Genomic DNA, 22,972 nt, shown 5'->3' with positions numbered 1-22,972 from the left:
AGAACCCGGCCCTTGTTGCTGCCAACTAGATGGGCAGAAGGGTTACACTTCTAAAGGGAATTTTATTATGTCTTTTGAATTTTTTGCTACTTGCAGCAAAACACACATTTTGCTTTTTTTGCTTAGTGTGTGAATTTGTTAAATGCAGCTCTCTGTGTATTCTACTATTCTTTGCTGTGATGACAGCTTCAATAAGATTAGGGTGAACTTGGAGAAAGTACCCACTTCTTTCTATAAAATATCATGTAATCTTGTTGTGCATTCCTCTTAGATGCTTCTTTTTGAACCATGGTTGATGTCTTCAACTAACTTTCAAATAAATAGATTTGGTTATAGTGTCCACACACATTGTACTTTAATCAACTTGTTTCCATGTCAGAATAACTTTTCTTGCCCATGTCCCCTATTAAATCCAGCTGAAGTGTAACAAGGCTATCAGTATGATGGAATCAAGCCAAACCCAGTTATAGAAGTGTAGTTCTTCTATAGCCATAGTTGTACCTTGTATTATTATTTGTGTGCAAACCAGGTTCTCTCTGGAAAATAGCCCAATCATATTGATTATAACTGTAGATGATTAAAACTGTAGATGGAGCTCCTACAATTATAATGGGGTAGAGATTGCTCAAGAGATTTAAAAAAAAAAGCCCCCAAACCCCAACAATTATTTCTCAAATAGCCTTTTTGTCAGATTTATTCTGCTCATGCCTTTTTCCTTTCTTTCTGTTTTCATTGTTACTACTACAAAGCTGTAGTCCTATCGGCTGTTTTGATGCTGACTTTATTCGTGCCCAGTTACAACTTCTAAAGTTAGGTGCTTTTATTTTCAAAACTCAAAATAATTTCTTGTGCAAAAATAAACCTCGTACTCACCACATCAGTCTTGTGAAAGTAATACAGTTCATTTATTAGAGCCAGATTTGAGTTACCCCAGTGTAAAGCTGGAGTAACCTCACAACTGTTATAGAGAATTTGGTCCAAAGTTAGCCAGAATGGAAGGGGGCAAAAAGAGAATAAACAGTAATAATAAAAAAGTTATATACCACAATTATCTGCTGGTGGAGGAGGGGACAACTGTACTGAAGCCAAAAGAATGCTGCCTCCTCCCACCCTCTCCACTGGAGTTATGTCTGTAAAATTTCTGAAATCTAATTGATACTGTGATATTGTATTATAAAAAACTGCCGTGTCATGAACACCTGCATGTATGTGGATCCACCACTACTGACAAACCCTGAAAAAGATATGAACCAGACAGATACAAGAGAAGGTGCTTAGGCTTCAATGACCCTATTCAGGTGCAAATATCTGGGCCAATAGGTGAGCTGCCCTTGGAAAACCAATTTAGCTAACTCCTCTGAAGGATGGGAGGAAGGTAGGAGCAGTGGGAACTTGCCAGGAACAGAACAAGAGAACAGTGACCAGGAGAGGTTTAAATCAAGGAACATACAGAAATAGGGGACCCAGAAAGGTAGAGGCAGCATGGGGCAGGAGAGAGAAAGTTCAGAGAAGCTGGGTAAGAGGCTTCAGGAGGAAGAGGTCACACACCATCTAGCAGCCTTATGGGACAGGAGTTTCTAACGGCTTTCCTGAGCCCAGATGGGCCCCAGGACTCTGGACAACCCAAGGGACTTAGACCTTAGCCCAAAGAATGCCCTGGAATGGTGAGGGAGGGACATGCCTTTAGTATTTATTGTTTTGTATGATTTGTACACTCTTGTGCTTTGTATGATTAAACATAAAGGTATATGAGTGTGTGTTGACTGCTTCACAACTGCTTTTTGCCCCTGAGAAAGCTGAGCTATAAATCAGAAGCTTAACACCTTCTGGGTGGAGACAGCTATGTTCAAGTAACTGGGGTATCTATGAGGTAAGTACTGGTCCTAGGGCTTATTACAGGTGGGCTGAGGAGCCCCATTTCTGAGAGTCAGTGCCCAGGAAATATGCCAGAGAAGCCAAATAAGGAACCAGCTTGCTGAGGCTTTAGAAGCTTGACACAGCAATCCTAGTGGATGGACAGGAGTGAGCACTTGCTAGGATCTCTCATACGCCCTCTTGGGTGGAGAGGCTTTGTCTGGGCCATCAGGGGAAAGAAAACCCTTCTCCCCTTTAAGGATTGCCCTGCCCACCTTTTTTTAGTGGATGTTAGAAATAACCCAGTATGGATACAAAATCCAATTCCACTCCATTACCACTCTAACTTCCTGTTCCCCATCTCTTTTTCTCAGAGGTCCCTCTCATAAAGAGGGGGTAAGATGCTATCATTGCTAATAAAACATCTTTCCCTTTGGCCTCTTTACAACACCAACTCTTCCCCAAGTGCCTGGTGGGCAGCATGCCTTATGCACCAGTGAAATACTTGCCTATGTGTAGCTGGCTGCTTCAGGATTGCAGTGGAAAGTGTGGGAAAAGAGCCTGTTTAAGCAAGAGTACACTTATTCTCAGCCACTCTGTTGGGAAGTGTTGGCTCTCTGAGATTGGTGTTTGGATCATCCAATGTATCTTGTGACTACTCAAGATCTTATAACATTCACAAAGTCTACTAAAATATACCGATAGTTCACTCTGCAAAAGCAGAACAAGTATCTCAGCCAGTCAGTATCCTCAAGTCACTTTGTGTTTGTCTACAGAACAAGATTGATGGTTTTAAATCACTATAGCTGATACCTGAGTTATACCATTTTTAGCCAGTGAGAATTAGTTTACACATTTTTGGGGAGGGAAATGGAAAAATAAAGGTTCTGAGAGCCATGGAAAGACAATAGCTTCTTAAAAGCATTACCTGATATTGCTTTGTATCTTTTAACATCCAGAATTCATTGGAAGAAGTTTAGTAAACAAAACAACAAGAACCTTTATTTGATCATTACCTCCTTATGTTGGATTCTAGTCACTAGCTGTTTGGCTTTTTATCTGCACCTCAGACTTCAGATGGCTTCCAGTTACATCTGCACACAAAGTTAGAAACCAGTGATTTTTAGATATCCGAGGTAAAAATGAAGGCAACTGTGTAAAATACCAAACAGAAACAGCAGCTTATGGTACATGCCACTAAAGGATTCCTAGTAATCAACTGTAACATTCATGCCCTGAGAACAAACATATTTTGTGGGGCTCTACGAAAGCAATAATATTAGTCACCAATCTCAGAAATGGTATATTTTAATAAAAAACATGACATAGCTGATCTCAGAGTCCTGCTGTCAGTATCAGGGGACTCCCGTACCTAAAAGAGATGCCTTTTCATCTCTGGCACCACAATGAGTCTGAATAAGGATAGGCTAACCTGGCACCTACTTGCTAGCATCTGGGGAAGAAAATTACAGTGGATTGATTCAAAAAGGGAAGTGATGTGGTCTAATTGGACAAATAACATGATGTTAACAGCATGCTTTTTAGGGGAGGGGGAAGAGCTATAATGGTAAGCTGTCAAGAGAAAAGACAGCACTTGTTAACTACATGATCAGTCAACTCACACTGTCTTTATGCATGCCTCTGGGAAAAGCTAGTTCACAGTGGGCATATTCAGCTATTGCCATCGTCATTTGCATACTAATAATTTGACACTTAGGCATGTCTACATTACAAAGTTATGTTGACCTACATTACATCATGCCTCAGTTCTGACAACGCTTGTGAGTGTGAATACTTAGCTCCTTGTGTCTGCAGTGTGCATCCTCAACAGGAGCACTTCTACTGATGCAGAGTGCAGTGCACCATGGGTAAGTATCCCATTGTGCAATTCATCACCATCCAGTGCAGGGTATTTTGGGAAGTTCCTGCAGAAACAAGTCGCACAGGGGTGACTGGGGTCAACTTCCCATAATGCAGTGTTCTCCATCCCATAATTTCATCTAGATTTCACAATTTGTGTGCCTTCTTTTCAAAATTCCCACAAACCCATGTGTCTCTCCTTGCTGTCTACCATCTCTAACAGAAGACTCAGCAATGTGCCAGACATAGTGGATGGTTTCACAGCAATGGGTTCCCACATTGCGATGGGGTGATAGATGGCACACATATCCCTATTTTGGCATTGGATCACCTTGTCCCTGAGTACATCATCAGAAAGGGCTACTTTTCTATGGTTATGCAAGCATTGGTGGATCACCGGGGACACTTTACCGACATCAGTGTTGGTTGGTCAGAGAAGATGCATGACGAGTGCATCTTAAAGAACACAGGACTATTCAGAAAGCTGCAAGCAGGGACTTTCTTTCCTGACCAGTGGATTACCATTGGGAATGTTGAAATGCCAATAGTAATCCTCAGTGACCCAGTTTAGCCCTTGCTCCCATGGCTCATGAAGACGTACACTGGATACTTCGACAGCACCAAGGAGCGCTTCAACTACAGGCTCAGTAGGTGCAGAATGACAGTTAAATATGCCTTTGGTCGTTTGAAGGGTCACTGGCATTGTTTACTTACAAGATTGAACTGCAGTGAGAAAAACATCCCAATGGTTATAGCTGTCTGCTGTGTCTTGCATAATATCTGTGAACCAAAAGAGGAAAAGTTTCCACCTGGTTGGAGGGCAGAAGTGGTGCAGCTGTCAGCTGAATTTGAACAGTCAGACACAAGGTTTAGTAGAAGAGATCATTGCAGAGCTACACAGCTCAGAGAGTCTTTGAAAGACCATTTTAATAGTGAGCCAGAGTAGTGAGTGTTGTAGAAATGTGCTCTACCTGGCCCTGTTCTTTTGCAACCTGATACGAATCTTGTAGTGATTGCTATGCATGTAGGAATATTACATTGTCAATGCACCTATTAATATTGTTTGTGAGTGGTATTATGAATAGTGCAACACAGTGCAGTAACAGATATTTGGTCGCTATTAGACCCACTCAGCAACAGCCAGCATATGCTAGGAACTAATTCAGAATAAAATTCTATTTTTTGGAACAAAATTAATCTTTAACATGAACCAAGCAATTTAAAAAAAAAATTTAAAACTTAATAAATTAAAGGAACAGAACTTATGAAGGGGAAAGAACAGTCATTTCCATTTCAGGGACATATACACCAACTGTGGCTTTTGCTTTAAAAGGTGCCAGGGGGGAGGAGGCTGAATTCACAATAATGACTAGGGCGGTAAGGGTGGGGCAATGTGGGACAGCTGCTGGAGGACAGTAATGGTTGACATAAGTAATGCAGTGTCTATACTCTCACTGCATTGACCTAAGTATATTGACCATGACTCTACACCACTCATGAAGGTCGTGTTATTAAATCTACATAGCGAGGCACTTACGTCGGCAGGAGCCAAATTTAAGTGAAGACACATCCACAGCTAGGCTGATGTAAGCTGTCTTGTGTCCACCTAACTGTGTAGTATAGACCAGGTCTTACTCTTACAGGAATAAATTGGGAACCAGAGAGGCAGGAGAGTATAGTAGTTGAAGCAGATGCTTAGGACTTGTGGACTTCTTAAAAAAACCTATAAATGCTAATTACATTGAAATATTCATAGGGCTTCTGATTTTCTGTTTTTACCAATAAACACCAATATAGCACCCCCAATAAGAGAACAAGTTTAAAAAGAAGAAAATAAAAGAAAAAAAGAAATTGGCATTTATACAATAAATGCCAGAAAAACACAGAAAGTGCTTACTTGTATTTCAGGACTTGTTTACAGGGAACACTAATGAAAACCATGAGGGTATGATTTCCGAAGCACACTAATGTGTTGCACATTAATTGGTCCATGTAGACCCTGCTAGTGTGCACCAAAGGTTACCTAGTGCACTTTAACGTAGTGCTGTTTGAGACAGTACTACATTAAAGCACACTAGGGAACATTATCAAAAGATTACTTATGACAGTATATATGATTGTAATGAGCAATGTATACAATATACATTACTCATTACAGTGTATATGAAGAGAAAGCCCTCAAAAGCCCCGATTAACCACAAAAATGAAATTAATAGACACCAAAAAACCAGAAGTCCTAACGTTCAGTATAGATGATCAAACCAAAGACACTCAAATAGATGCCAAGTAGTGTCCTGTGTTTCAGCTGATGATTCAAATTCACAATTTACTTAGACTACAATGTACTTCTACTTAAATTATAAGGTGTTCAGGGTAGGAACTGTCTTTCTTTTTTATTTGTATTGTGCCTAGCACAATGGGGCTGGGGACTTCAGGCACTACCACATTACAAATTAGTAATAATAACAATAATCTGTTCATAATCAATTTCTTATTCCAAACAAGGTAGCTCTTATACACTCTGCTACTTTCAAATGTAAAACATTTTGTCTTGACTACACTAACTTTTACAACTAGTTGCATCTCCCTGCTATCACTTTGGTTTTCACACTCTTAAGATTTTTGACCAAATGATTATTACCTTAGCACAGAGGATAGAGGTTAACAAGTTATGAAAATGTGTATTTGATTTAAGAGTTGGCAAGAGAAAAACAGGTATGAACAGATTGGTTTTACTTTCTAAAATGTTCCAGAAACAGATGAACTTTATTTTAATATTTGTTTCATCTACCTTGAAATGAGAACTGAAAGGGCTTTGATAAATGGTTTGGAAGCTTCACTAGTTTAACTGTAACAGCCTCTGTCTTTTGATAAAATGTCATGTAATTTTCCACAGCAATTCTCCTCAGACAGTCACAGATAGCCCTGACATTTCTTACAGTTCTCTACTGAAGGGACTATTTTCTTCCTCAGTGGCAGCACATTGCAGTCGCAATGCTGTGATAAAAGACCCTGGGCCAGATTCTCCGCTGGTGTACATTTTTATAGCTCCATTGGTGTCGGTGGTGATATAAAGACAATTTACACCAGCTGAGGATCTGCCCATCCCTTTGTGAAGTGATGTGAATAGGTCCCTACACCTTTAAGTTCACCTGAAAATGCAGAATTGTTCTTGTTAGAATAAACATTAACTGGAATACACTTAACCATTTTTTTTTATAAGCAAGACTTTCAACAGCCATAGCAGGCTCCCTATAGAAAGCTTCCTTTAAGAAGATTTCTAAGCTGTTTCAGTGCCCAAATGTGTTTTAGTGTCTGAACGGTATTGTTTTTATTTAACAGGAGCTCATTGAGCTGCAGCATGCACACCACAAGCTAAACAAGCAGTATCATGATAAAGTGGCGGAACTGATGCATGCAAACAAGAGAGTGGAACAACACGAGGATGAGGTTAAGAAGCTGAGAAGTCGGATGGAAGACCTAAAAAGTGGGCTAAACCAGGCAGAGGATAAGGTATTTAAACTTTTAATTTGTTAAAGGAATCTGTCGTCACTTACAGTTTATTCCCATATTCAAGGGCAATACTGTAAATGTATTTATATATTGTAGAGTTATGTGTTTATTTATGATCCTAGGACTGCAATCTTTGACATTAGACATAGAATTTGACCTCTTTAGTCCCTTTGTCCATTGTCCTACCAATATATGAGTCTTTCTGAAGATTTTATATGTCTCTATAAATCTAATAACCCCCCAATTTATCTTTCTACTGAATATGCCAACTAGGCTGTTATTAGACAATTTGGACAAAATGTGTGCGTGCATGTGTAATATGTAAATATAAAAAGAGCTCATTAATTAACTAATTTTTCAACATTCCTATGAATACAGATTATTTTAAATCACAACAGCATAAAATTCTGCTGCTTTTGCCAAACACCTTCTATTGGGTACAAAACCCAGTTTAATCCGTTTCATTATCAATTACACTTAAACATCTTAGCCCTGGTCTACACTACAGGGTTAGGTCAAATTTAGCCGCATTATGTCGATTTTATAATGAATGCATCTACACAAGCAACCCCATTCAGTCGACCTAAAGGGCTCTTAAAATCGATTTCTGTACTCCTCCCTGGCGAGGGGAATAGCACTAAAATCAACCTTGCTGGGTCAAATTTGGGGTAGTGTGGATGCAAATAGACATTATTGGCCTCCGAGAGCTATCCCAGAGTGCTCCAATGTGACCGCTCTGGACAGCACTTTCAACTCCGATGCACTAGCCAGGTACACAGGAAAAGCCCCGGGAACTTTTGAATTTCATTTCCTCTTTGGTCAGTGTGGCGAGCTCAACAGCACAAGTGACCATGCAGTCCCCCCAGAATCACAAACGAGCTCCAGCATGGAGCGAACGGGAAACACTGGATCTCACTGCTGTATGGGGAAAAGAATCTGTGCAGCCAGAACTCCGATCAAAAAGAAGAAATGCTAATGTATATGCCAAAATCGCACAGGGCATGATGGACAAAGGCTACAACAGAGACACACAGCAGTGCCGCGTGAAAGTCAAGGAGCTCAGGCAAGCCTACCAAAAGACAAAGGAGACAAACAGTCACTCTGGGTCAGAACCCCATACATGCCGCTTCTATGATCAGCTGAATGGCATTCTAGGGGGGGACCCTACCACTACCCCACCACTGTCTGTGGACACCTGCAAGGGGGAAGTCTCACGCAACACGGAGGAGGATTTTGTGGATGAGGAAGAGGAGGAGGAGGAGAATGTGCAGCAGGCAAGTGGTGAATCCCTTCTCCCCAGCAACCAGGACCTTTTAATCACAGTGGAGCCAATACCCTCCCAAGGCGGGATCCCCGACCCTGAAGGCGGAGAAGGCCCCTCTGGTGAGTGCACATTTGTAACTACAGTACAGGGTTTAAAAGCTTAGCAATAGTGTTTAATGTTTGATTTGCTCTGAAGACTTGGGATGCACTTGCGGCCAGTACAGCTACTGGAAAAGTCTGTTAACGTGTCTGGGGATGGAACAGGAATCCTCCAGGGACATCCCCATGAAGCTCTCCTGGGGGTACTCTGAAAGCCTTTGCAGAAGGTTTCTGGGGAGGGCAGCCTTATTTCGTCCTCCACAGTAGGACACTTTACCACGCCAAGCCAGTAGCAAGTAGTCTGGAATCACTGCAGCACAAAGCATGGCAGCGAATGGTCCTGGGTTTTGGTCGCATTCAAGCAACATTCGGTCTATATCTTTCTGTGTTAGCCTCAGGAGAGTGATATCATTCATGGTCACCTGGTTGAAATAGGGGAATTTTTGTAAGGGAACAGTAAAAGGACCCCATTCATGCCGGGCTGTTTGCAATTGGCTAAAAGGGATCATCCCTGAGAATAGCCACGTGGTGGGGGGAGGGGTGAAGGGCTCATCCCAAATAGCCACACAGAGGGGGAGGAGTGAAGGGATCATCCCAAATAGCCACACAGAGGGGTGGGGGGAAGTGTGTGCTGCACATCCACCCAAAAACCACAGCCCCTCCTTTTAAATGGCAAACCCAACGGGCATTGCTTGCTATGGGAAAGGAGGGTGCTGCAGTTTGAAAACATTCCCACATGTTATGAAGGCATCAGAAGCCAAATCCGCGTACCCTTTGGCTTACTTTGGCTGCCTGGAAACTGAATTCTATTGCCCAGCCATGTGTGATGTGTCACCATTCTGGCGGGTGCTCAATATAAAAGGCAAAATGTGACCTTGTACCTAAAGCACATGTGCTGTCTGCTGTGAATTGCTTGATTCACTGTGAAAGAGTCTCCCTTTTGTTCTCAGAAATGTATCATCTTAAATTTTACTCTCCCTTTTTATACCCCCGCAGATGCAAATGTTTCTATGCTCCCCCTATCATCTCCGTCCCTGAGGTTATCGCAGATTAGAAGGCGAAAAAAACGCACTCGCAATGACATGTTTTCCAAGCTCATGCAGTCCTCCCGCACTGAATGCATGGAGGCATTCAGTGGCAGAGTCCAGGAAAACATTAAGTGAGTGCGATGAGCAGAGGCAGTATGCAATGCTGAGGCTAATAGGGGAGCAAACAGACATGCTCAGGCATCTGGTGGAGCTGTAGGAAAGCCAACAAGAGCATAGACCACCGCTGCATCCACTGTACAACTGCCTGCCCTCCTCCCCAAGTTCCATATCCTCCTCACCCAGACGCCCAAGAACGTGTGGGGGGGAGGGGAGGCTCCGGGCACCCAGCCACTGCACTCCAGAGGATGGCCCAAGCAACAGAAGGCTGCCATTCAAACAGTTTTGATTTGTAGTGTGGCTACAATAAGCAATATGGCCTTGTCCTTCCCTCCTCCACCACCCCACCCTACTCCACCCGGGATACCTTATCACTTATCTCCTTTTTTTTTTAATTAATAAAGAAAGAATGCATGGTTTCAAAACAATAGTGACTTTATTTCCTTTGCCAGCTGTGATCGAAGAGGGGAGGGTGGTTGGCTTACAGGGAGCTAAAATCAACAAAGGGGGTGGGTTTGCATGAAGGAGAAACACACACAACTGTCACACTTGCCTGTGTGTGTCTCCTTGCATGAAGGAGAAACACACACACAACAGCCTGGCCAGTCATGAAACTGGTTTTCAAAGCCTCTCTGATGCACAGCATGCCTACCTGTGCTCTTCTAATTGCCCTGATGTCTGGCTGGTCAAAATTGGCAGCCAGGTGATTTGCTTCAACCCCCCACCCCACCATAAATGTCTCCCCCTTACTCTCACAGATATTATGGAGCACACAGCAAGCAGTAATAACAATGGAAATATTGGTTGCGCTGAGGACTAACCTAGTCAGCAAACAGCGCCAGCGAGCTTTTAAACGTCCAAAGGCACATTCTACCACCATTCTGCACTTGCTTAGCCTATAGTTGAACTGCTTCTTACCACTATCCAGGCTGCCTGTGTATGGCTTCATGAGCCATGGGAGCAAGGAGTAGGCTGGGTCTCCAAGGATAACTATTGGCATTTCAACATCCCCAACGGTAACTTTCTCGTCTGGAAAGTAAGTCCCTTCTTGCAGCTGCTCAAACAGCCCAGAGTTCCTAAAGATGCATCTTTCCCGGCCATCCCACGTTGATGGCGATGAACCATCCCTTGTGATCCACCAGTGCTTGCAGCACCATTGAGAAGTACCCCTTGTGGTTTATGGTTGGCAAGGTGGTCCGGTGCCAAGATAGGGATATACGTTTCATCTATCACCCCACCACAGTTAGGGAAACCCATTGCAGCAAAGCCATCCACTATGACCTGCACATTTCCCAGAGTCACTACCCTTGATAGCAGAACGTCAGTGATTGCATTGGCTACTTGAATCACAGCAGTCGCCACAGTAGATTTGCCCACTCCAAATTGATTCCGACTGACCGGTAGCAGTCAGGCGTTGCAAGCTTCCACAGGGCTATCGCCACTTGCTTCTCAACAGTCAGGGCAGCTCTCATCTTGGTATTCCTGCACTTCAGGGCAGGGGAAAGCAACTCACAGAGTTCCAGGAAAGTGGCCTTATGCATGCAAAAGTTTCGCAGCCACTGGGAATCATCCCATACCTGCAACACTATGCTGTCCCACCAGTCTGTGCTTGTTTGCTGGGCCCAGAATCGGCGTTCCACTGAATCAACCAGCCCCACTGCCACCATGATATCCCAATTGCCACAGCCCATGCTTTCAGGAACGTCTGTGTCCATGTCCTCATCACAATCGTCCTTGTGCTGCCGTCTCTCAGCCAGGTTCTGCACATACTGCAGTATAATGCGTGAGGTCTTTACAATGCTCCCAACAGCAGCGGTGAGTTGAGCAGGCTCCATGCTTGCCGTGCTATGGCATCTTCACGGGTAACCCAGGCAAAAAGGCACAAAATGATTTTCTGCAGTTGCTTTCAGGGAGGGAGGGAGGAGAGAGTGACGACATGTACCCCAAACCACCCGTGAGAATATTTTTGCCCTGTCAGGCTGTAACGATTCTGGTTCTGGCGGGACCCAACTGAGAGTGCCAATTCAGGACAAATTGCTTAAACAGGGCAGTTACAGCCCAAGGCTGGGGTTTTTCCACCTCTAAGGCAAACCAAACCAGCCAGACTAAGAGGACTTTGGTCTCACCCCATTGGCTAACCACAAGTCACACAAGCAATTCCCTTAGACACTCCAGTTTCCCAGTATCACCACCAGTGCCACTCGTTATGGGGACAAATGGTTATGAAAACCAATACCCCAGTAAAAGAAAAAAAAGATTCTCTCAATCCCAAAGGACCAAGCCCCAGACCCAGGTCAATATACAAATCAGATCTTACCCACAAATCACGCTGTTGCCAATCCTTTAGAATCTAAAATCTAAAGGTTTATTCATAAAAGGAAAAAGATATAGATGAGAGCTAGAATTGGTTAAATGGAATCAGTTACATACAGTAATGGCAAAGTTCTTGGTTCAGGCTTGTAGCAGTGATGAGATAAACTGCAGGTTCAAAATCAAGTCTCTGGAGTACATCCCTAGCTGGGATGGGTCCTCAGTTCTTTGTTCAGAGCTTCAGTTTGTAGCAAAGTCCCTCCAGAGGTAAGAAGCAGGATTGAAGACAAGATGGAGGAGAGGCATCAGCCTTTTATAGTCTTTTCCAGGTGTAAGAACACCTCTTTGTCCTTACTGTGGAAAATTACAGCAAAATGGAGTCTGGAGTCACATGGGCCAGTCCCTGCATACTTTGCTGAGTTGCAAGGTGTATTTGCCTTCTCTCAATGGGTCAGTTGTATAGTTGATGGTCCTTAATGGGCCATCAAGCAGGCTAGGCAGAGCTAACACCAACTTGTCTGGGAAGTTTCCCAGAAGCATAGCATAAGTTTGAAATACAGACAGTATAGAGCCAATATTCATAACTTCAACTACAAAATTGATACACACATATAGACAGCATAATTATAACCAGTAAACCATAACCTTGTCTTAGACACCTCATTTGACCCCCTTTATACAAGATTTGGTGCCACTACAGGACTTTGGTTGCAGCAATGATCTATATGGTCCCAGATTATATCCATAACATCACACAGGCATTGGGAGCTTCACCCATAATTCCAATGGGCAGCAGAGACTGCGGGAACTGTGGGATAGCTTCCCACAATGGACTACTCTGTGAATCAATGCTAGTCACAGTAGTGAGGATGCACTCTGCCGACTTAATACACTTAGTGGGGACATACACAATCGACTGTATAAAATCGATTTCTAAAAATCGACTTCTATAAAATCGACCTAATTTCGTAGTGTAGACATACCCTTGACTACTTTAGATTCAAGATCATTGCTGATGGTTAATTGTACGCTTGTTGCAAAATATCCATTTCAGGGGCTGTTAATTGGACTTGTTTCCTCCTCTCCCCATCCCAAAAAAACTTCAACCAGCACCAAATGTGTTTTCCTCCTTGCCCTGATTACCTTTCAGTTTTTTTAAAAAAATCATTCCGAAAATAACTTGACTTCAAGATTTTTTCCCCACCAGCCCGGAAAAGAGGATCCCTTATCTGAGAAAACTGATGATTATAATTGGTTTATGCTACAGAGGTATCTTGCACTGCTGAAGTGACATAATTTCCCTGCTCATGTTGGGTACATTGATGCTGAAATAAAAGACCTGCAGCATCGCTGCAGCTGGCCTGGGTCACTGACTTGGCCTCAAGGGGCTTGGACGGCAGGCTATACAATTGTAATGTAGGTGTTTGGACTCAGGCGGGATCCTGGCCTCTAAGACTCTGCAAGTGGGGAGGGTCTCAGAGATTGGGCTCCAGCCTGAGCCTGAATGTCGACACTGCAATTTTTAGACCTGCAGCCTGAGCCCTGTGTGCTTGAGTTAGCTGACCCGAGCTCTGAGACTCCCTGTTGCAGTTTTTTTATCATAGTGTAGATGTGCCCATTCTTCCTGAGTGTTTTGTGATGGAGAAAAATGAATCTTCAGCTACCTCCTGAAGCTCATGAAGCAGGAAAGGAAGTCTTCCTTTTGTACCCATGTGATATAATGATACTGCCTGAAGGCTGGTTCCTAACATTTAGTAATGGAATTTCCTATTTCTTCCTCGTAGCAGCCTTTTTAGATAATCCTAGCCATATATATAGAGAGAGGACCTGTATTTTCAGAAGTGACTAGTGAATTTGGGTGAACCAATTTTTAGATGCTCAGCTTGAGACACCTAGAAAGAATTAATTTGATGGTAATTGAAAATGAGGAAATAATACCTTTGGCATAGCAAGTGCCAGGTAAATATATATAAGATTCCCCAATACACAGCTTTGTGTGTGGTCAGGATGGTGACTGGCCAGATTTTGATGCAATATTTGATAATCCAACTTTTTTTGTTAAGATATGTAGTCTATGCCCAGTTGTCTTTTAATCTTGCTGTTATTAGTCAGGATCGTAGGATAAGTACTATGTCCATTAACAAGTGTCTGCAGAATTGGACTCTTAGTTTATTACTTTGCTTTTGTTTGTTGCAGACACCCAATACAGCAAGGCACCTCTCATGCCCTTAAGTTAGAAGAGTTACTTTTGCATTAGTGGCTGCAGCCCACTGATCCAATTTCTGTTTGATTTCAGAGCCAATCATTGACATACTAGGAGCGGGGGAAGTGAGGAAAAACAAAGCTAGTAAAACAAAGAGTCCAAGAAAATATCTTTATAAATAAAATAAATTCTGTTGGGAACTGGATGTTTAGGAATTTGGTAGTGGCACATGAAAACTTTCACTCATGATCTCAGTCGATACTAAGAACACAAACATCACTGCCATCTGACAGGTTAGCTGATTATTTGAAATTAATTGATATCAGCCCAGTTCCTGTTAGACAGGGTATAACAATTAAACACACTCCTAATTTAAACTAATTGGCGCTCCTGTTAGAAGTGACAACAGAGGGGTTAAGTAAGGAGAGAACAGTCATGAGGACAAAACTACCTAACTTTTTACTCTAAAAGTGGCCTCACAAAACATACAGGTTGGTGGGTGCCTTAGAGGAAACCTGCACTGCAGCCACCCATCTTAAACCTGTTTTTTGAAGAAATTGTAGATTTCTAGTTCCTTGGTGTCAGTTCCTCACCCAGTTCACCACTGTAACTCATAGAGCCTTCTCTGGCAGTTGTACTTTATAATTGGGAGCTACAATTAGGTATTTTTTTAGGGTTATCAGCAGAACAAAGAAAATAATCCTTGCCAGCAGTAGGCTGGAACTAACAATATTGCCAAGCAAGTCATACCAAGAAGCATGTTAAGGAACCACTCATACTGTGTAGGATATAGGAGCTCCCCTAATGTCTAGAGAGCTGCTCTTAGTGAAATACAGTTAGTGTGGTAATCATAAATGTAATATTTTTATTATTAATATCTTCTTGTTTAAGAAGGAAAGAATGATATTTGCTGTATTTTTAGAGAAATTATCAGATTTCCAGTTACTTATGTTTTCTCTCCTAATGTAGCAGCTTAACTATGATTTAGCAAAAGCATGAAGATTTTCTTTAGTTAAGTGCTGTCTGAGGAAGATTACATTAGCATTTAGGTTTCTTCTTTTATTCCGAACACTCAAATTTAGATTGATACACTGCTGCATTCAATACTCAAAATAATTGGGTTTGTGACACAATAGGCAAAATGTCTTTAACCAACTTCAAAAACAGTTTGTTGTTTTCTGTGCTCTATTGGCAGGACATTATCAATGTATTCAAGGTGAAATGTTCATCACGATTATTTCTATTCTTCAGCCCACATGAAAATGGAAAGTTCTCATTCTCTCTGACTCTGCTGGGTTTTTTTATATTTTATGATCTACATTATTTTTTGCTCATGCACTTCGTTCATTTATAGCTAAAGTGTATCATAACAGATTTTGAAAGGATATCTGAAAACATACTAGACATTGCCTTTGAGACTCCAAAAATCTAATTTATATATATTAATGCAGCAACCTGAGCTGCTGCCAGATTTACTCATTATTTTATGTAGTACTTAGGATGAGTTGTTAAACCAATATGGGCCTTCAGAAAAAAAAAAAGATAATCTCTTTACAGAGCTGATTATAAACTCTTTACTGGTTTGCCTAAAATAAGAGGTATTTTATTTCTTCAATTTTGTTGGAATTCTTCAGTAAAACAAATAAAACCCTGTGTGGTGGTAGGCACACATCATTTAACTTCACTATGTGAAATTCTGTCTTAGTACAGGATCTAGAACAATAGACTCATAGACTCATAGACTTTAAGGTCAGAAGGGACCATCATCTAGTCTGACCTCCCGCATGATGCAGGCCACAAAAGCTGACCCACCCACTTTCCCTTAACTCAGCTGTTGAAGTCTCCAGATCGTGATTTAAAGACTTCAAGTCGCAGAGAATCCTCCAGCTTGCGACCCCTGCCCCATGCTGCGGAGGAAGGCGAAAAACCTCCAGGGCCTCTGCCAATCTACCCTGGAGGAAAATTCCTTCCCGACCCCAAATATGGCGATCAGTAGAACCCCGAGTATACAGGCAAGATTCTCCAGCCGGACCCTCATTTTACCAGCGATGGCACGTTATTGCCTAATTGACTAAAATCACGTTATCCCATCAAACCATTCCCTCCATAAACTTATCTAGCCTAATCTTGAAGCCAGAGAGGTCTTTTGCTCCCACCGTTTCCCTCGGAAGGCTGTTCCAAAATTTCACCCCTCTGATGGTTAGAAACCTTCGTCTAATTTCAAGCCTAAACTTCCCCACGGCCAGTTTATATCCATTTGTTCTCGTGTCCACATTAGTACTGAGCTGAAATAATTCCTCTCCCTCCCTGGTATTTATCCCTCTGATATATTTAAAGAGAGCAATCATATCCCCCCTCAGCCTTCTTTTGGTTAGGCTAAACAAACCGAGCTCCTCGAGTCTCCTTTCATATGAAAGGTTTTCCATTCCTCGGATCATCCTAGTGGCCCTTCTCTGTACCCGTTCCAGTTTGAGTTCATCCTTTTTAAACATAGGAGACCAGAACTGCACACAGTACTCCAAATGAGGTCTCACCAGTGCCTTGTATAACGGAAGCAGCACCTCCTTGTCCCTACTAGAAATACCTCGCCTAATACATCCCAAGATCGCATTAGCTTTTTTAACGGCCACGTCACATTGCCGACTCATAGTCATCCTGCGGTCAACCAGGACTCCGAGGTCCTTCTCCTCCTCTGTTACTTCCAACCAATGCGTCCCCAGCTTATAACTAAAATTCTTGTTAGTCATCCCTAAATGCATCACCTTACACTTCTCACTATTAAATTTCATCCTATTACTATTACTCCAATTTACAAGGTCATCCAAGTCTCCCTGCAGGATATCCCGATCCTTCTCCGAATTGGCAATACCTCCCAACTTTGTGTCATCCGCAAACTTTATCAGCCCACTCTTACATTCGGTTCCGAGGTCAGTAATAAATAGATTAAATAAAATCGGACCCAAAACTGAACCTTGAGGAACCCCACTGGTGACCTCCCTCCAACCTGACAGTTCACCTTTCAGTACTACCCGCTGCAGTCTCCCCTTTAACCAGTTCTTTATCCACCTCCTGGATTTTCCTATCGATCCCCATCTTTTCCAATTTAACCAATAATTCCTCATGCGGTACTGTATCAAACGCTTTACTAAAATCGAGGTATATTAGATCCACCGCATTTCCTTTATCTAGAAGGTCTGTTACTTTCTCAAAGAAGGAGATCAGGTTGGTTTGGCACGATCTGCCTTTTGTAAACCCATGTTGTAATTTGTCCCAATTGCCATTCACCTCAAGGTCCTTAACTACTTTTTCCTTCAAAATTTTTTCCAAGACCTTGCATACTACAGATGTTAAACTAACAGGCCTGTAGTTACCCGGGTCACTTTTTTCCCCTTTCTTGAAAATAGGAACCACATTAGCTATTTTCCAGTCCAACGGTACCACCCCCGAGTTTACAGATTCATTAAAAATTATCGCTAAAGGGCTTGCAATTTCTTGCGCCAGTTCCTTCAATATTCTAGGATGGGTACTGGTCCATGACTGGGGTTCCTAGGTGTTGCTTCAATACAAATAAATAATATTACTTTGTTTCTCTCAAAGCAATTATTGGGAATACTGATGGTTGTGACATTCTGCTACATACTTTCTCAGTTCTGCAGTTTTTTGTTAACAATTAAAATTGTTCTGTTATAATAATGAAAATAAAGTAGGTAAGAGGTACAGAAAGTGATGAGTAAATCTGGCAGCAGTTCCAACCAGTTCTAGTATACATAATCTACTAGGTTTGTTTGGGATAAAAGGATTTTTTATCAATAAGGTGTTATTTCTTGCATATTGCTCAATAAATGTACAATATTCCCTTAAACATGGGGGGGGGGGAGTTGTCAGAGAGGTAGAAAGAGATTCCTATTATTGGTGGAATGAGCTCAAATAAATATTTGTTCCTCCTTAAAAATATATTTAATGGAATATTGTATGTGCATTGCACAATACTTAAAAAATAACACCTTATATTGATAAATAATTCCTTTATCCCAAACAAACCTAGTAGATTACGTACACTAGAACTGATTGGAAAATGGAGTTCTCTCCATGGAAAATGTTGATTTTTGGCAACCCCTCCCCCCCCCAATGGACGTATTTTGATTAGGAATAATATTTCCCTACCTCTCAGGAGTGTTGTGAGGCTAATTTCATTAATATATGTGACATGCTGAAATACTCTGGGGATGGAGCTATAAAAAAATCTAGTTTTCAGGTTTGAAACAACTTTTCATTTTGAAATTTAAGCTAACAACAGCAAAATCAAAAGACATTTCAAAACTATCAAAATGCAATATTTCAGTTGACTCACACAAACTTTTAAAACTTTTTCAGTCTGATTTTTTCCCCCAACTTTTCATCCCAATTTGAGATGGGAAATTTTCTTTGAAATCTTGAAAATTTTCACAGGATGGTATAACTACTTCCCAACTAGCTCTGATAATATCCATGCAAATGAAAATGTTTGTTTATACTTGTTTCATTGGCATACAGTTAATTAGTATATTGATGATTACAATGTATTTCTTTCATTAATAGTTTCTGAAACTTAATCTGTGCAGCTGGCATTGTTTTGAAAGGTCATTTCTTATTTCCAAGATGGCTGTACTGTATTGTTTTCGTTGGAAATAAAGTGACTAATTCAATCATACCCAATTCATGAGTTACAAAATAATTCAAATACTTACCTGTAACAATACAAGTTCACTATCTCCTTGTCATTACTGTAGTTTTTAAAAATATTGTGATATTACCTTTTTTGTGGGGAAAAAAAACTTTTGATAATAGGAAAGTGTACACCATAGTTTCAAATAATGAACATTAGTCTAGCGTGGAATTTTCAAAAGAACTTCCTTCAGCACTCATAAAAATCCCATTTGTAAATATGCATACTTGAAGTCAAAGTGACATTTCAAAGTGAAGAAACTCTATATACAACTGTAATTTAGATGATATTTTCAGTTCTTGTTACAATGTTTGTGCTCCTTTCCTCTTTAAGAATATACAATATCACAGTTTAGTCATCAGGCATGAACTACTTAGTTTTGCTTTGCAGTCCTGTAGCCTGATATCTTTCCTCTGAGCGTAATGATGAGTGAATCTCAAAAGGGTTGGTTCAGATAAGCATCTCAAAATTGGTATTCCATATCTGACTCGAGGAATTTCCTCTTCTTCCTACATGTTATTTCCAGACATTGCATATCCAGTAGGCCTTGCTTAATTGCTTTTCACTAGTGAAAAGATCCTTTCACGGCATGCATGGAGACAAGAGTCCCTTCCATAGGTAACTAGCCTTATGGAGAGATTCAGAAATCTCTTCTTGCCCTGCTTCTTTTTAAATCTGGTGATGCTTTGCATTTTTGCTGTGAGTTGAAGTACAGAGTGAGAAACCCCAGTTCCTGCTGCGAACCCTCACTTCCCATGAGATTTTGTTTCTAGGAAGCCCCATACATGTGATACAACTCAAGGGAGAGCTGCCAAGACAGTAGCATTAACTAACATGAAAGACGTCCAGAAGAGGTACTGTAACAAATTTAATTCTATGAACTATGAATTCTAGTGGGAAAAAGCCTTAAATCATTTAATCAAAGTCAAGCTAAGAAGTGTATGCTACATGCTAGAAATTTACTTGAATTTTATTATGAGAACTAGACTTTTCATGGTTTTTTTTTTTTTTTTTTTTTACCACTCAATATAGTTTTGTTTTTAAGTTTGTAGTGATATGAAAAGATACTGGGAAACTCAGAAAGGACTACTGTGAACACGATTATAGTTTCTCTTGACTTGAGTTTCCATGGTTAGTTGTTTCCCAAAACCCCAAGGAGCCTGGAAAGGGGATAGACTTGGCTTCACTTTGTTCTTATTGGCTTGGTTTTGTTCACTTGCTGCTGTTTCCTTTTTCTTTACAGTACAGAAAAAATTAGACAACAGCAATGCTTAATAATGGTCTTGTTCTGAGTCTTAAAAGACATCTTCAGTCTGATGACAGGATTGATAAGCATGATATTAGATAAACCTACCCCCCTTATGATTTAGCACAGATCAACAAATCAAAATGACAGTAGGACAAAGTGGTGAGATGTGAAGAATTTAACATACACGAAAAATAAGAAGACATTATACTTGAAGTGAATGTTTAATTGGCATTGTAGACTGGAAACATATAGATCTAATGTTTGTTAACCCAATTATCTTAGCTCTGGTGAAGGCCTAATAACTGTTATGCTAATGTGTTGATATGTGACTAGCATGGAATTAAATTAAAAAATACTTAATACCACTGCAGTGGCATCAGTCATTAGTGATTTCTGTTGGAATTGCATGGTGTGCAATGCAGCAGAAACCGCTAACACAGTAGAGTGCATTCAGACTATTATAGTGCCTACAGTAGAAGCTCTGGGGGCCTACTGTGCTAAGGGGATAACAACACTTTTGTTAAGCACATTTGCAACTCACACTTGCTTTAAACAAGTGGCATCGATTCCACATTTTGTTTGCTGTTGTAACAGCTACATAAAACATGCAAAATCCCCTAGGGAAAGAATACCTGGAAAAGCTGAGCATGAGATAGGGGAAGGATATGTTGTTTGCCCATGTTAAACAAAACAAAACAAAAGAAAACAAAGTCTTACCACTTCAGTGAGAAGCTTCTAGAACCTCTGTGTTTTGGAGCAAGGGCTTGAAATCACGGGGGTTGCTCTAATGCCAAGGAAGTGCATTTGCTTTTCGTAGGGAAAAAATGCACACATTTGGTCAAGTTATATGCATCTGAAAAATCTCAGTTCACACATGCCCTGGTAATTTCTCCGGTAAATTCTCTGAAGATGCTGCTTATATTGAGCATGCTCCTCTCTTGAGTTGCAGGGCTTCAGCAGGACTTTCTCTGCAATTGCTGCTGCTGGCTTCTGTGGGTCACTGTGATGCTGGGCACAGGAATTAAGAGCAGGGAGACTCTCTCTTCTGTATGCTCTCAATGCTCCCCCGCTGGTCTGCAGGCAGCATGAAGATGGAATCTGCCTGATTTGATTGCAAAGACTGCAAGAACAGGAAGGTGGGCGGATGGAAGAGACAGAGGAAGTAGATGGGAGGCAGACTGGAACTAGCTGTGCAAGGATATGGGAGCAGAGAGCCTGTGGGCAAAAGGGGAAGGGAAGGAAAGAAAACACTGGGCATGGAAAAGACTTGGATTAAATGAGGAATGGGGTGGGGGGGAAGAACCACAGGGACTGGTTGAGCAAAGTGCCTGCAGGGAAACTGAGGTGAGGAGCTCAAGAAGTCAAACTGGAACTGGTAACTGAAGTGAGGGAAAGAATGGGACTTAGATGGGGAGCCTGGAGGTAGAGACAGGGACTGGCTGGGCAAGAAGATACAGTTTGCAATGAAGAGCCTGGAGGGTTGGAGACTGGGACTGGCTAGGTGAGCAGACTGTGATAAGGAGCCAAAGAGGGTTGGGGTGGGCAGGACAAGATCAGGCTGGATGGGATGGGACAGAAGGTTCTGGAATCATTAGAACACACTGTCTTCCAGAACCTGTAATTGAATCCAAGATTCCCGAGTCTCTATATTTCTCTGTCAGCAACTCTGTGAAACCCACTGGCAAAATTTGTCACTTTCCCTTTTAGTGCCTCATCCACATAGAGAATGCCAATCTGTGCTGGCTATCAGTTATTCAGTTAGCTCAAGTGGCAGAGGTCTGTACTGAGGATCTAAATGTTTCAACCCTGCTGATAACCCATGTGGCTGTCAATATGTTTCCACATGAGAAATTATTGATTTTTCAATGTTTTTTTTAAAAATACTTTAGAAATTACACACACACACACACACCACTTATGTTAAAAGAATTTTTAGTTTGCAAAGTCAAGCACTCAAAAGTTAGGGAATGCCAGTGCACCCTTAATTTGGGTGCCTTTTGATATGCATTATGATACATACTTTAATTACATGCTCACATGTTGTTTTCCAAAGGAAAAACTCAAGGGATTTTTATTTTTCTATTTCCCCCCACCCACCCATGTCTGCCTCAATCTGGCCTATATTGTAATAACCTTAGTAATTGGGAATACTTCCTAATTATTTATTTATATATTCAATTATACAATTATATCCCAGGTTTAAAAGGGGAAATTTTGCTTTCCTGAGTTAATATTCTCTTGCATCAGACCTGAGACCTAATTACACTGCTAATTCCATAGAAGCATTGGACCCATGCAAATGGGCTTGAAAGTTGCCTATGGGTTAGCAATGAGATCGGGCTAAGAGAAATTGGAGTTTGTCAGAATGCAAATGTTTTTAGGCCTTCAAATCCTTGAGGAGTGCTTCTCGCACAAAAATTCAAAAAACCTTTTTAACCAAACTTGGAAGAGTTTACACAGCTCTCTCAGTTCTGTTTATTTCATTAAGCCATGCTGACCCTAGTAACAAAGCTGTTGTCTCAGTACCAGAGACTTCAGCTAACTAGATTACCTGTTTCTGTGAAAAGATATATTTTCAAATGTCATGTTGTTGTGTGACTTTCCCGGTCTATCTTAAATCACAATTGAGCTCAAAGTCTTCACTTGGACAAAACTCTAGTCCAGAGTGTTTTAGATTCATGCACTCTTCAGAGCTTTTTATGCTCTTTATTTCACAATTCAGTGTTGGTTATGTAGGCACAGAAGGTTTTGGAGAAGCAGATAATGCATTT

General features: G+C 41.3%; 1 protein-coding gene across 1 annotated transcript in view; it reads left to right on the top strand.

The window, feature by feature from the left end:
* Nucleotides 1-22,972, top strand: part of CCDC102B (coiled-coil domain containing 102B) — a 347,381-nt gene that overhangs the window by 223,646 nt on the left and 100,763 nt on the right. The window contains exon 7 of the mRNA XM_024198764.1: nt 7,057-7,227. Coding sequence (XP_024054532.1) covers nt 7,057-7,227 — 171 coding nt within the window. The remainder of the gene's footprint in view (nt 1-7,056; nt 7,228-22,972) is intronic.

The sequence above is a fragment of the Terrapene carolina genome, unplaced genomic scaffold (genome assembly GCF_002925995.2).
Source record: "Terrapene carolina triunguis isolate 2854851 unplaced genomic scaffold, T_m_triunguis-2.0 Scaffold58, whole genome shotgun sequence".
Taxonomy (NCBI): domain Eukaryota; kingdom Metazoa; phylum Chordata; order Testudines; family Emydidae; genus Terrapene; species Terrapene triunguis.
Note: the sequence above shows the minus strand (reverse complement) of the source record. Positions and strands in the feature narration are given on the sequence as shown.